Source organism: Callospermophilus lateralis, chromosome 2 (assembly GCF_048772815.1).
Source record: "Callospermophilus lateralis isolate mCalLat2 chromosome 2, mCalLat2.hap1, whole genome shotgun sequence".
In the NCBI taxonomy this organism is placed as follows: Eukaryota; Metazoa; Chordata; class Mammalia; order Rodentia; family Sciuridae; genus Callospermophilus; species Callospermophilus lateralis.
The window spans coordinates 51,843,932-51,860,423 of record NC_135306.1 but is presented as its reverse complement, the minus strand read 5'-3'; the positions used below and the strand labels follow the sequence as shown (position 1 = coordinate 51,860,423).

General features: G+C 34.0%; 1 protein-coding gene across 4 annotated transcripts in view; it reads left to right on the top strand.

The window, feature by feature from the left end:
* Positions 1 to 16,492, top strand: part of Cntln (centlein) — a 327,261-nt gene that overhangs the window by 128,476 nt on the left and 182,293 nt on the right. For all 4 annotated transcript variants that reach the window (XM_076843415.2, XM_076843416.2, XM_076843414.2 and 1 more), the window contains exon 8: positions 646 to 840. In XM_076843415.2, coding sequence (XP_076699530.1) covers positions 646 to 840 — 195 coding nt within the window. The remainder of the gene's footprint in view (positions 1 to 645; positions 841 to 16,492) is intronic.

The following is a 16,492-nucleotide window of genomic DNA, read 5'->3' as shown; positions in this document are numbered from 1 at the left end:
ATAAAGACAGGGGCAACTTCTAAATAGGAGTGCAAATGCATAGTGTGGTGGAGAGGTCTTTGTGTCTCTTATTCCTTCTGCCTCACCTTCGAAGTAGATACTAATGTATATTAAATGAGAATACATCAGTCAGTGAATTCTCAATGAAATATTCTTTGTTTTTTCTTTCAAATGTGTATATTATATTCAATTAGGCTGATATACTTTATGCTCCTTTGTGTTATTTTTAGCACATAATTTTTTCACATTTCTACCATTCTTAGAATGGCTTATTTGTTTACAGTTTAGTCCAATAAAACTGTAATTGCTTAGTTCAAGACTTTTCTTTTTCATGAAATCCTATGAGAGTAATATACCAAGCTTAAAATACTTTCAAATTCTTTAGAAGTTTATCATTTTCTTTATTAAACTGACCAATAATACTTATGACCTTTTCAAAATTACAGTTTTATATTGATATTTGACTACATATTTAGTTTTCCTTATGTTTTTGTCTTGTTTCTCTTTTAGACTTAAAATAACCTGAGAGCAAGTACTATGTCTTATGTTGTCAATATATGTTTGTATGTATATATAAAGGCACATATATCTACAGGCATTAATCTAGTTTATGATTATTAATATAATCTGAATGTTTTTAAACAGCTCTACAGTGAGTTACACATTTGTTTTGAAACCACAAAATCAAATGAATCTATGCTCCGTCAAAGTGTCGTTAATCTTCAGGATCAACTATTTCAAAAAGAACAAGAAAATGCAAAATTAAAAAAAAAACTTCAGGAATCACAAGGAGCACCATATTCTTCACTTCAAGAAAATGATTCAGATCACTCAGCACAGGTAAGAGACATATTATAAAAATATTAGCCAGTATAATACTATATTAAATTATCTCTTAAAACTTTAAAACAAAATTTAAATAAATTTGCATATAATGGGATATTAATAGTGGAATTTTTTTGTTTTATTATCATCTTTAGTCTTTGTGGACATGAATATTGTATACATTAGAGATTCTTGTAGAAATGTATACAGAAATAGAGACTACATCAAGCAGTCAACCCTCCACCGAGTATCTGCAAGTTCCACATACATGAATTAAACTAATAAGAATAAAATACATTTGAAAAATTTTCAAGTGTACTAAATATGAACAGATTTTTTATTATGATTATGCCTTTAAAATATTGTATACTAAATATTTTCATAGGGATTATGTTATATTAGGTTTTATAAATAAGAGATGATTTAAAGTACACAGGTTTTATGCAAATATAAGAATCTGCAGATTTTAATATTTAAAGGGTGTCCTGGAACCATTGTGTTATGGATATGGAGGGACAAGTATGTAGATATTATGTAAATTATTTTGATTATTGAAGAGTAAATAAATATGTCATTTCTATTTTGATACTTTATAACTGAAGGAGATAATTGAGTAGAGCACATCTCATAAAGTACTTGCCATAATGTTATATGTGTAGACCTACTTAATTTAATTTAGTTGCATTATTTGCTTGTGTATTATAATAAATTCTCTTGTCCTATTAACTCATACAAAGACTAGAACATTACTAATGATTGATATCTATTTGTATTTCCTTCCTTACCCTGGTACCTTGATTTTTTTTTAAAGTTTTTTTTTTTTTTAAGTAAGAATGAAGCAATAATATCTTTTTTGAAGCCTTTATTTAATTTATTTATTTTTATGTAGTGCAGAGGATTGAACCCAGGGCCTCACATGTGCCAGGCAAGCACTCTACCACTGAGCTATAGCCCCAGCTGTACCTTGATTTTTTTTACTAGGAGTAACCACTAAACTACTTACCACTTCCATTATTTTATTTTATTTTATTTTTTTATTCGTTGTTCAAAACATTACAAAGCTCATGACATATCATCTTTCATACATTTGACTCAATTGGGTTATGAAATCCCATTTTTACCCCAAATACAAATTGCAGAATCACATCAGTTACACACTCACATTTTTACATAATGGCATATTAGTGACTGTTATATTCTGCTACCTTTCCTACCCCCTACTATCTCCCTCCCCTCCCCTCCCATCTTCCCTCTCTACCTCATCTGCTGTTGTTCAATTCTCTCCCTTGTTTCCCCCCCTTCCCCTCACAACCTCTTATATGTAATTTTGTGTAACATTGAGGGTCTCCTACCATTTCCATATGCTTTCCCTTCTCTCTCCCTTTCTCTCCCCCCACTCGTCTTTGTTTAATGTTAATCTTTTCCTCATGCTCTTCCTCCCTGTTCTGTTCTTAGTTGCTCTCTTTATATCAAAGAAGACATTTGGCATTTGTTTTTTAAGGATTGGCTAGCTTCGCTTAGCATAATCTGTTCTAATGCCATCCATTTCCCTGCAAATTCTATGATTTTGTCATTTTTTAGTGCTGCGTAATACTCCATTGTGTATAGATGCCACATTTTTTTTTTATCCATTCATCTATTGAAGGGCATCTAGGTTGGTTCCACAGTCTAGCTATTGTGAATTGTGCCACTATGATCATTGATGTGGCAGTATCCCTATAGTACGCTCTTTTAAGGTCCTCAGGGAATAGTCCGAGAAGGGCGATAGCTGAGTCAAATGGTGGATCCATTCCCAGCTTTCCCAGGAATCTCCATACTGCTTTCCAAATTGGCCTCACCAATTTGCAGTCCCACCAGCAGTGTACAAGTGTACCCTTTTCCCCACATCCTCGCCAACACTTGTTGTTGTTTGACTTCCTAATGGCTGCCAATCTTACTGGAGTGAGATGGTATCTTAGGGTGGTTTTGATTTGCATTTCTCTGAGTGCTAGAGACGGTGAGCATTTTTTCATGTACTTGGAAATGGGAGGATTAAATGAACTCTAAATAGTGCAAAAGGGATGAGGGGAGGAAGGGGAAGGGGGAGGGGGTATAGAGGTAGGAAAGATGGTGGAATGTGATGGTCATCATTACCCTAAGTACATGTATGAAGACACGAAGGATGTGACTCTACTTTGTTTACAAACAGAGATGTGAAATATTGTGCTGTATACGTGTAAATATGAATTGTAATGCATTCTGTTGTCATATATAACAAAATAAAAAAGATTGAATAATAAAAAAGCTACCTTAAAATAATTATATCATAATTTCATCTTTTGAATCATCTTGTGTATTATGACTTCTCTCCTTTTGATGGTTTTTCTTTCCTTCTGAATATGTTTCATGTATTAATATTTCCTCTATGTCTCAATTTGCTAGGCACACTGATATACACCTGTAATATACACCTATAATCCCAGTGACGTGGGAGGCAGAGGCAGGAGGATTGCAAGTTCAAAGACAGACTTAGCAACTTAGCTAGGCCCTAAGCAACTTTTTGAGACCCTGTCTCTAAATAAAAAAATAAAAAATGGGTTGGAATGTAGCTTTATGGTAAAGCACCCTTGGGTTCAATCTATTGTGCTAATAAAATAAAATAAATCATTTTATTGTAGTTTTATCTTTTGGATATTCTTGTATTTGATTGTCTTCTCTCTTTTTGATCATTCTACTTTGCTTTTGAATGTGCCTCATGTGTTAATTGTTTCTTCTATATATCAAAAGTTAACATTGTGTGGTGTATATTATATGTTACTTTTATTAGTTTTATAACTCATGAAAGTATTGAAAAAATATATATATAGGCTTATCTAGATTTAACTATTTAAAGTTCCAAGGACTGTTTTGTATCACATGAATGACACAGATGACAGTGAATTGCTTTTCAGTCCTCTTAACCTTGTATGAATTTCTTAGAAGTCTGCTCAGTGCAGTTATTGTTTTGGCTTTCTCCTATCTGGTATTTCTTCCCCCCATTTTTTGACTGTAATGGTAGACCTTAATTTTGTCCTCTAGTTCTTTAAAGTATTATGATTCTTGAATTTTAGTCTCACCACATATGGTTTTTTGATTGCCTTCCCCAGGTAAAAATCCATAAAAATGGATTACTTACACAATGCTGTTCAATTTTCCAAATACCAGTTATTGTCCAGACTCTAACTGTATTTGACTATTCAGTGTTGCCTTCAATAGTTATTTTTATGTTTTTCTTTGAGTTTATGTGGTTAATGTGCAGGAGGTTTAATCTAATAGAATCTACTCTGTCATTATTTTGAATAGAACTATCCAATTCTTGACTATTTATTTTATTTTTTAACATTTTTATTAGAGCTTTATAGTTATATGTAGTAGTTCCAGTCATCCCAACAAATTCATACATGTAGGGAATTTGACTTTAGTTCATAGATCCCCCATTTTTCCCTCCTGATTTTCCCTCCTGTTTGCCTTTCCCTGCCCTATTCCCCTGAATCTACTCTAGTAGACTTCCATTCACTTGACTATTAATTTCTATTTGATGGACTCTATCTACCTATAAACTACCTATCTACCTATCTACCTACCTGTCATATATTTATATATGAATATAAAATGATTTTCTAGAATTCATTAAGCATTGCCTTCCCTTACCCATCCCTCCATTCAAACTCTTGAACTCCTTTTCCCACATTACTGATCTTCCTTTTATCTTTATGTGAACCTATCCTTCCCTCCCCTTTTCCTTTTTTTTCTAGCTTCCACATACGAGAGAAAGCATCTATCTTTGAATTTGAGTTTGGCTTATTTCACTAAGCATGATATTCTCCATTTCCATCCATTTACTGGCAAAAGCCATAATTTCATTCTGTTTTATGGCAGAGTCAAACTCCATTGTATGCATGTATGTATGTGGTATATGTACAACACACACACATACACATACACAAGCCACAATCTCTTAATCCATTCATGTACTGATGGGCATGTGGGTTGACTTCATAGTTTAGCTACTGTGAATTGTGCTACTACAAACATTGAGATGACTATATTGCTGTAGTATTTCGATTTTAGATCTTTTGAGAATGGGAAAATTGGGTCACATGGTGGTTCCATCCCTAGATTTTTAAGGAATCTTCTTCCTGCTTTCCAGAGTAGCTGTACTAATTTGTCATACCACCAAGAATTTCCCACATCCTCACCAGCATTTATTATTATTTACATTCTTGGTAATTGTCATTCTGGCTGGAGTAACATGAAATCTTAGTGTAGTTTTGATATCCCCAAATGATAGAAATGTTGAACATTTTTTTTCATATATTAGTTGACCACTGTGTTTCTTCTTTTGAGAAATGTGTTTAGTTCTTTAGCCCATTTATTAATTGGGTTACTTAGGGTTTTTGGTGTTTAATTTTTTGAGTTCTTTATATATTCTGAATATTAATTTCCTGTTAGAGGAGTAGCTGACCAAGATTTTCTCCCATTCTGTGGGCTGTCTTAATACTCTTAATCATTTCCTTTGCTGTGCAGAAGCTTCTTAGTTTGATGGTATCTAACTTATTGATTTTTGGTCTTATTTCTTGAATTTTTCGAGTCTTAAGGAAGTTGGTTATTGTGCCAAATATGTTGGAGGGTTGACTCTGTTTTCTTCTAGCAACTGCAATGTTTGTGGACTAATTCCTAAGTCTTTGATTCATTTTTATTTGACTTTTGTGTAGGGTGAGAGAGAGGGATCTGGTTTCATTCTTCTACATTTGAATTTTCAGTTTTCCCAGCAGCATTAGTTAAAAAGGCTATCTTTTCTCCAATATATTTTTAACACCTTTGTGAACTCTCAGATGCTTTTTGCTTTTATATTGTGGGTTTGTCTCTGTGTTTTCTATTCTGTCTCATTGGTCCTCACATCTATTTTGTTGTCAATGCCATGTGGTTTTTGTTGCTATATTTTGTAGTGTAATTTCAAATCAGATATTGTGATGCCTCTGCATTGCTCTTCTTGCTCAGGATTGTTTTGGCTATTGTAGGTCTCTTAATCTTACAAACTAATGTTAGAACTATTTTTTTCTAGTCTGTGAAGAATGTCCCTGGTATTTTGATGGGGATTGCATTGAATCTCTATAACACTTGGTAATATGGCCATTTTGACAATATTAATACTGCCTATCCAGGAATATAAGTGGTCTTTTCCACCTTCTAAGGCCTTCTTCAATTTCTTTACCATGTTTTATAATTTTCCTTGTAAATATCTTTTACCTCATTTCTAAATATTTTATATTTTTATGATTATTGTGAAAGGAATGATTTTCTTAATTTCTTCCTCAGCAGAATCACTGTTGGAATATAGGAAAGCTATTGATTTATGAATGTAGCGTGTTGATCTTAATAGTTTGATGAATTAATTTATCAGTGCTAGACATCTTCTTGTGGAGTTTTTTTTTTTGGGGGGGGGGGGTCTCCTACATGTAGGATCATGTGATCAGGAAGCAGAAAAAGTTTGACTTATTCTTTTACTATTTGTATGCCTTTAATTTCTTTTTCTTTTTCTTTCTTTCTTTCTTTCTTTCTTTTTTTTTTTTTTTTTTGCTAAATTCTCTGGCTAGAATTTTGAGGAGTATATTGAAAAGGAGTGGTGAGAGTAGATATCCTTGTCTTGTCTTGTTTGATTTTAGAGGAAATGCTTTTAGTTTCTCTTTATTTGGTATGATGTTGGGTTTGGGTTTGTCAGAATAGTCTTCACGAAGTTGAGGTAAGTTCCTTTGATCCCTAGCTCCTTTAGTGTTTTAAATATGAATGGGTGCTGAATTTTATCACATGCCTTTTCTACATCTCTTGACATGATCATATGATTCTCATACTCAGTTCTGTTTAAGTGGTGAATTACATTTATTGGCTTGTGTATGGTGAGCCTACCTTGCATTCCTGGGGTGAAACCCATTTGATCATGGTATATTGTGTTCTTTATGTGTTTTTGAATGATGTTTGTTATATTTTATTAAGGATTTTTTATCTATGTTCATCAGGAATATTGGTCTGTAATTTTTTTCCTTGCTACATCTTGGCTTTTAGTATCAAGATTAGGATTATACTGGCTCCATAACAAGTATTTGCGAATATTCCATCCCTTTAAATTTCAAGAAATAAATAAAGACTGGTGTTAGTTCTTTTGTAATGGTCTGATAGAACCCATCTGATAATCTACCTGGACTTGGGCTTTTCTTTTCTAAAGATTTATGTATTTTTTTTTTGTGGTACTAGGGATTGGACCCAGGTCCTTGTACATGCTAGAAAATTACTCTGCCAACTGGGCTATATCCCCAGCCTCCTTCTAAAGACTTTTAATTGCTATTTCAATTTCATTAGTTGGTATGGATCTGTTTAGGTTTTCTGTATCTTCCTGATTTAATTTGGGCAAGTCGTATACATCTACAAACTTGTCAATGTCTTCAAGACTTTCTACTTTGGAAGTGGTGTATAAACTTTCAAAATAAGTTTTGATAATCCTCTGGATTTCAGAAGGATCTGTGTTGATGACTGTTTTTTATCTCTAATGTTGTTCGTTTGGGTTTCTTACTTTTTTTTTTTTTTCTTTTGGTTAGTTTGGCTAAGTGTTTGTCTTTTTTTTTTTTTTTTTTAATCTTTTCAAAGAACCAATTCTTGGTTGCATTAATCCAATGTATTGTTTTTGGAATCTCAATTCATTGATTTTTGATTCTGTTCATAATTATTTCCTGTCTTCTACTGGTTTTGTAGGTTAGTTTGTTCTTTTTGTTCTAAAGCCTTGAGGTGGAGTATAAATATATTTATTTGGAAAATCTATAATTTTTTAATATAGGCACTCAATGGTATAATTTTTTTCTCTTAAAACTGTTTTCATACTGTTCCAGAGATTTGATTTGTTATTTCTCTGTTCTCATTTCTTTCTAAAAATTTCTTTATTTGTACTCTCATTGCTTATTGATTCATTCTTCATTAAAGAGAGTATTGCTCAATTTGTGTGTTTACATGGTTTCTATTATTTTTCTTGCTGTTGATTTCTAGTTTCCTTCTGTTATCTGATGAGATACATGAGATACATGGGATTATGCCAAATTTTTGTGTTTGCTAAGATTTGCTTGTGGCTTAGAATATGAACTGTTTTGGCAAATTTTCTTTGTGATTTAAGAAAGTAATTTTACTTGTTTGGGGCTGAGGATGTGGCTCAAGCGGTAGCGCGCTCGCCTGGTTTGGAATATTCTGTAGATGTCAATTAGGACCATTTGATTTATAGTTTTATTTGGGCTGTACACATCTTTATTGATTTTATGTTTTGGTAACCTCTATATTTAGCACATAAATGTTTACTATTGTCATATCTTACTGTTGTATTTTCCCTTTAGTAGGATATAGTGGCCTTCTTCTCTTCTGATCAATTTTTTTCAAAACTCTGCTTTATTAATTATGAGAATGGCTACTCCTGCTTGTTTTTGTAGTGCCTGTACATGAAATATTTTTTTCTATTCCCTTATTCTCAGCATGTGGATGCCTTGACCTATAAGATGAGTCTCTCCTTAAAAATGTGTAGTTGTATCTTGCTTTTTGACCCATTCTGCTAATCTTTGTCTTTTAGTTGGGGAGTTGAGATCATTAATATTCAGCATCAGTATGAATATGTATTTGTGGTTTCCTACCATTTTGGTTTTTTTCCTTTATTTTTTCCTATCTTGATTCTCATTCAGTGGGTTATTTTTCTATTGAATTTCCTCTATTTGGGAGATTTGAGATTGTTTTTTAGTTCCTCTGTGTGCAGTTTATCTTTTGAGTTTTTTATGTAGACCTGGCTTGATGTTCATTGATCTTTTTAGTTTTTCTTATATGGAAAATTTTTATTTCTCCCTTGAATTTGAAAATGAACTCTGCTAGGTATAGTAACCTTAGCTAGAAGTTCTTTTTTAAAAATATTTTGTTTATTTAATTGTTCTTGGACACAATACCTTTATTTTATTTTTATGTGGTGCTGAGGATCGAACCCAGGGCCTGCACATGCTAGGCAAGCCCTCTACAGCTGAACCACAACCTCAGCCCTGAAAGTTAATTTCTTTTAGTACTGGGAATATCTCATACCAGGGCCTGTTGACTTTAGGGTCTGAGCTGAGAAATCAGAAGTGAGCCTTATTGGTTTGCTTCCAAATGGGACCTGATGTTTCTGTCTTGCAGCTTTTAATATTCTTTTCTTATTTTTCATTTTATGCATTTTGGTTATGATTTGTCTTGGTGAGCTTCTCATTTGAATAGGTCTATTTGGTCCTGTAAGCCTTCTTTCTGTAGATGTTTAACTCATTTCTGATGTAAGAAATATTTTCTGTAACAATCTTATTGAAAATGTTCTATACACAATTAGTTTGTATCTCCACATTCTCTTCTATACCAATGATTCTCATGTTTTTTCTTCTAATATTCCTCTAGAGTTCTTGTACATTTTTCCCTTTATTGAATTCTGTGTACTGAAGGTCATATATCTCTAACCTGTATTTAAGGCCTAAAGTTCTGTCTTCAGGGATTGAGAGTCTATTTTCTATGCATTGTATTTTGTTTGTTGTGCCTTCAAGTTTTTAATTTGATTGACTGTGTCTTTAATTTTTGGTAATTCTCCTTGATTTCCTTTTCACTATTTCTATTTTTTGATTAAAATGGTCTTTCATCTCCTATAATTCCTCTCTTAATTTCTGCCTTAGATCTTCAGTTAGTTCTTTGAACATTTTAATAATCTGTTTTTAAATAATCTTTCTCTGGGCTTTTATCCACCTCACTTGTTGGGGGATTGTGGATTTTGGTGGGAGATTTATTTGCCTGTTTCCTCGTATTTTCAGAAGTCCTGGACTTGCTCAGCATATGAAGTGGAATTCTCTACTTCTTTTTTCAACATGTTGTTTTGTGTGTAATCATTTTATTTGTTCTGGGACTTCTCTCTGTCTTTGATGTATGAGTAGATTCTAAGGGGTGGGTCCTAAGGTTCCTCTCTGATTATTCCTCCTTTTCCTTTTCAGTTTGTCAATGTTGTCTCCCCAGTTCCTGATTTGGAGCTTTGTTAGGACTTAGGTGAACTGGACTGTGTATGAAATGAGAGTCACTGTTGCTTGATTGAGATATGAGTATTTCTCAGTTGCAGGATCTCTATTTTGTGATCTTAAAGTGTCTCTTCTCTTTCCAGACTCTCATAGTTGGAGGGCAGAGTCAGTAGTGGCACAAATGTCAGAAAGGAATGTATAGGTTCATGTTATATGTCCAGTGTCTATTTTGATGTGTGTAATACTATTTGTCACCTGTATGTGAATGTTAGAATCAGCATTTAACAACAATATCAATAATGAAAAAGCTGAACTAGATCAGGAATTCAACTGCAGGTGACTACTATGTTGTCTAATATATTAATGATCACTCCGACTTGAATGGAGGGAGGATTGCATGGTCTAATCATTAGTTTTATTTTTTTGTCTCTTCCATTTATTGTGTTAAAGTATAGCTGAAGATTGAGTGTTTTTATGTGTGGAGTAAGGTATGTTATCTTTTTGTTGAGTTTACTTCAGCAGCAGAGTCTCTATCTAGCCTGGACACTTTTAGTATCCTTGTAGGTTCCCAGCATCTCACAGAATGGCATAAAATAAATAATCATACCAACTATTGCAAACAATACACAGCATTAAATGTCAGTTTTCATTATGGTATCACCAACATTTATCACCAAAACCCACAAATGATGGGTTCAACAATTGGCAACAGTAAAAAATGATAACCATGAACTACATATGACTTTAGAACAAACAGCAGGTTTCCACTATAACATCCATAGCAGTACTGATTATATCACCATTAATAGTGGGGCAGTAGTTATATAATCCAATTAGTTTTGAAAGATGATAAAAATAAAGTTAATTAGAATAAATGAAAATGAATTAGGAAGTTAGAGTTTACAGTTCAAAAAGTGAACAGAGAAAATGCAAAGAGATATAGCAAGTGATATTTATGTGGATAAAATACCCGAAGCAAAGTATTGAGAGAGAGAGAGAGAGAATGAGAGAGAGAGAAGAGAGAAAATGAGAGAGAGAACAATAGAATTTGGCCATAAGCAGCAGAAGAGAGAAAGTGAATCAAGAGAAATAAACAAATGAAAATAATACAAATCCAAAACAAACTATACAATCCAGAAAATCCAAAACCTTGAAAGGCAAGAATTTACATGCACAAATTCTCTCTCTCTCTCTCTCTCTCTCACTCACACACACACACACACACACACACACACACACACACACACATGGTAGGGGCAATTCTTAATGAAGAATGAAAGAACCATCACCACAGAGGTGGTCAAAATAGTTGAACAGATTGGGTAGTCATAGTGTATGTCCAATCATCTTTCTTTTCAATTCTTCTTGTGTTATAGACTGATAGAGCAAGGGTTGTTAATCCCTTTCTGTTTTTGATTTGCTCTCTGAGCTGCCAAATGCAACAGCCTCTGAGTAAAGCTGTTTGATATAATAATACTTAGCTTCCCTTCTCAATCATATGATAGGACAGGTTATCATGTACTCTCAGTTGGCATTTTGTCCAGTTAGATGAGTTCAGTGCACTTCCAAGGTAATACTTCTTCATCATTCTTAAGGGGTCTAATCAGGCCTCAGAGTGGTGTCACTTTGGAGAGATTAGATTGGCCTCTGGGGCTTTACAGTAGTGGATCTCTAATGTAGGTCTGGTTCTCTGGAATCTCCTAGGAATTCTAATCATGGGGCAGGGATGCCAATCCTACACTTACTGTTCCCTGTGAGCACAGCCTTCCCAGTTTTAGTCCTTAAGTGTATTTACCCCCATCTGCTCAGACTCCTGGCCTGCTTCAGCTGGTCACATGAGCCATTTGACATAGAAGGAAGTCAGGTTCCCATTTACCCTTATGACTTGAATCTCCAGGATAAAGTCTACTGTGTTCCTATCATATTGCACCATGCACACCCTAGGTCATGATAGGAACCTGGTGGAATATTGTGGCAGTATTTTTTATGATCTCATCTCTTGGAGCTGCTGCTGCAGTGTGGTCACCCCAAGGTGGTGCCACCTCAGCTCTCCATGGCCAATTGAGGTGTAGAATGTGCTTATCAAGCACCAGTGCACAATGCAGCCTCTGTATCAGCAAAGATTAGCAATACTTTTAAATCTGAGGCTTTTCTGTACCAAATCTATTTTCTCCCCTTTTCTTTTTTGTGGTGAAGTGGCACTATTGATACTGGTGTGGCAGCTGGGTCTGCTCCAAAGTATACTTTCTTCTTTTGTTTATTATACCCAAATTTCTGAATTCTTAAGCCATTTTGAATGTCCAGCATTGGATTTTAGTACAATCCTTCTTTGTCTCTTCTCACTTAGAAGGTGTCTACCTCTGGTTTGGTCCTGAGTGACGATACAGCTTGGAATTCAGCTTTCCTCTACTCTGCAGTAGAATTCACTTTTACTTGCTTTTTTATCACTTTCCATAGAATGGATAAATTAACTCAAGTTTTTAATCTGTTCACCTGTTTTTGTTATTGTCTTACAGTTTAAATTCACATTTTTTTTACCTTCTAAGACACTTTTATTGTTATCATCATTTTCATTTAAAATTTTTACCCTTTTAAGGGCTCTTAGGTCTTTTCTCCAATTCTATTTTCCTTAAGCTCTCTCTTAAGAAGTGGCTTTTTGTGTGTGTGTGTATGTGTATGAATTTGCTCATAAAGAATTATCTCATTTTGTGTTCTTGTGTTTATTGGAGAATATCTTTCTTTTGGCTTCATATTTGAAGGATATTTTCCTAATAAATAGAATAGTTGTTTGGCAGACTTCTTTGCTTCTGCATTTTGAAGATGATATACCTTATCTTTTGGCTTTTTAAAAAAATATGTATTTTTTTTAGTTGTAGTTGGACACAATACCTTTATTCCATTCATTTATTTTTATGTGGTACTGAGGATTGAATCCAGGGCCCTGAGCATGCTAGGTAAGTGCTCTACCGATAAGCCACAATCCCAGCCCCATTTATCTTTTGGCTTCTGTATTTTGCAATGAGTATTCATCTTTCTGTCTAATTGCTGCTCCTTTGAAGGTTATTTTTACTTTTCCCTTTACTTTTTACATTTTCTCTTTACCTTTGGTATCCGGTGTTGTTGTTGTTGTTTTCTATGATTCATTTACTTGTGAAAATGCCATTGAGTTTCTGTTATACTTGATTTGTGGTTTATAGGGCTGTTGTAGCTATGACTTTATGAATTTTGTCATTATTAGACATATCTTGGTAAAAGTATCTTCAGAAATATATTCTGGCTAGGCATAGTGGTGCACACCTGTAATACCAGTGGATTGGGAGGCTGCGGCAGGAGGATTGTGAGTTCAGAGCCAGTCTTAGCAACCACGAGGGCCTAAGCAACTCAGTGAGACCCTGTCTCTAGATAAAATACAAAATAGGACTGGGGATGGGCTCAGTGGTTGAGTGTCCCTCAGTTCAATCCCTGGTACCCGCCCCCAAGCCCACAACATACACACACAAAATTTATTTTGCACATTCTCTTCTCTCCTTATAGGTTTCTGTTTTTATGCACATTTGACATTTCCACTTTACTCCATACATTTTCTCAGCTCTTTCTTTTTTGGAAGTGTATCTTCAAAGTTTTTTCTCTCTTTGCTACAACCTTGATATTTTTCTTCAGTTAACAATATGTTCTCTCTTTTTTGTGATTATTGTGATGTTATATATCCATTTACTAAATTTTCTTCTTCTTCATCATCATCATCATCATCATCATCATCATCATCATCATTTTGGTACTGGCAGTTGAACCAAGGGGCACTTTACCCCTGAGTCACAGGACCAGTTCTTTTTAAAAGCTAATATTATGGTTTTATTTTGCAACAAGTCTTGCTGACTTCCTGAGGCTGGCCTCAAACTTAGAAGTCTGTCTCAGCCTCTCAAGTTGTTGCTACTACAGGTGTGGATCATTGTGCCTGGATCTATCTACTAAATTCTTGAATGGAATATTTATTCTGCTTTTGTGGATAAAATATTCTCTAAATGCCATTTACGTCAAGTTTGTTGATGTGGTTCCTCAGCTCTTACATGTTTTTATAGATTATCTGTATTTCTTCTATCAATTAGTGAGAGATATATGGGATTATTCAACTATAACTTTAGATTTGTCCATTTTTCTTTTCACTTCTGTTCTATTTTTTTTATGGTAATATTGGCTTGTAGCATTCTTCAAGCTTTGTGTTTCTTAGTTGATCTGTGGTCTGGTGTTTTACCTGTTATTATTGGTTGTTTCCCTCTTTAATCCTGTCAGGTTTTGCATCATGTATTTTTGAGTTCTGTGTTAAGTGCATATATATTTATTATTGTTGTCTCTTCTGGGTCAGTTGACCCTTTTTACATTATAAAGTTTCCTTTATCTTATTTATTTATTTATTTTTATTTGTTCTTTTTAGTTATACATGACAGTAGAGTATAATTTGACATATTTAAGCAAACATGTTGTACTTCATATTCTAATTAGGATACAGTCTTGTGGTTATACATGAGGCAGAGATTCACTGTGGTGTATTTATATATGTATTTAAGAAAGTTATATCAAATTCATTGTACTGTCTTTCCTATTTCCTTTCACCCCTCCCTTCCCTTCATTCCCCTTTGTCTAATCTAACTCAATTTCTGTTCTCCATCCCCATTCCTTGTTGTGTGTTGTCATCCACATATCAGAGAGAATATTTGACCTTTTTTTTGGAATTGGTTTATTTTGCTTAGCATAATAGTCTCCAGATCTATCCATTTTTTGGACCTCGAATGTCATAAAGTCACTTTTTTATGACTGAGTAATATTTCATTGTGTATATAAAACAAATTATTTTATCCATTTGTCTGTTGAAGAGCACCTATGTTGGTTCCATAGATTAGCTATTGTGAATTGAGCTGCTATACACATTGATGTGACTGCATCATTGTAGTATGCTGTTTTAAAGTCCTGTGGGTATATACTGAAGTGTAGGATAACTGGGTCAAATGGTAACTCCATTTCACATTTTTTGAGGTATCTCCATAATGCTTTCCAGAGTTGTTGCACCAATTTGCAGTCCCACCACCAATGTGTGAGTGTATCCTTTACCCCATATCCTTGCCAACATTTATTGTTACTTGCATTATTGATAATTGTCATTCTGACTGTAGTGAGATGAAATCTCAGTGTAGCTTTCATTTGCATTTCTCTAATATATAGAAATATTGAATATCTTTTCATATATTGGTTGACCATTCATATTTCTTCTTCTGTGAAGTATTTGTTCAGTTCCTTTGTCCATTTATTAATTGGCTTATTTTTTATTTGGTATTAAGTTTTTCGAGTTCTTTATATATCCTGGAGATAAATGCTGTATCTCAGGCGCAGTTGGCAAAGATTTCCTCACATTCTGTAGGCTCTCTCTCTTTATGTTCTTCCTTTGCTGTGTATAAGTTTTGTAATTTGATTCCATCCCACTTATGGATTCTTGATTTTATATATATGTTGTAGGTGGACACCATATCTTTATTTAATTTATATTCATGTTGTACTGAGGATTGAACCCAGTGCCTCACATATGCTAGGCAAGCACTCTACCACTGAGATACAACCCCTTGGATTTTACTTTTTGTGTTTGAAGTGTCCTTTATATTTATTGACAATTCTTGTTTTAAAGTCTATTTTGTTCCTTTTACTGTTTGCCTGGTATGTCATTTTCCATGTTTTACATTCAGCCTATTTAAATCTAAAATGTATTTTGTGTTAATGCCATGTGGTTAAATTGTGATTTGAGGACTTAATACATATACATGGAATCTAATTTCTGATAAGACAGGATTAAAGTATGGCATTTTGGTGTTTATAGTTATATGTGCTTAGTTTGTGTTATTTCCTTTTATTACTACTGTGTTTTTGTAAATGATGTTTGCTAATGTGACATTTTCATCCCCTTGTGCCATGTATCGCTATTTCTGTGTGTGTCTGTGTGTGTGTGTATGTCTGTGTGTGTGTATGAAATATTTAAGAGACATGGGCAATAATTTTTCAATAATAAAAGATTCACCAATTCAAACATCGCTGACAGCCACAAGTAGGATAAACATAAATTTAGTCATGTTCTCAGTGGTTACGCTAAGGCATTATAATTAACAACTTAATTTTCAACAGTTTTGTTTGGATCCATATGAACTTAAATTCCATAGTTTCACACTTTCCTTTTTTTGGAAGGTGGGGGTGGGAGGAGGTTCCAGGGATTGAACTCAGGCACTTGACCACTGAGCCACATCCTCAACCCTATTTTGTATTTCATTTAGAGACAGGGTCTCACTGAGTTGCTTAGCGTCTCACTGTTGCTAAGGCTGTATTTCAATTATTGATCCTCCTGCCCCAGCCTCCCAAGCAGCTGGGATTACAGGCGTGCAAAACCACACCGGCTACACTTTGCTCTTTATATCTCTGTTTCTTCCCCAGTTCTTTATGCTCTTATTGTCATAAATTATTATCTTTATACATTACTTACTTATCAGCATACATTATATTTTATAATGGAGTTATAGTTGAACTCAGAAGAAAAACAATTCCTTTATGTTTAAAGGTATATCTATGTCTTT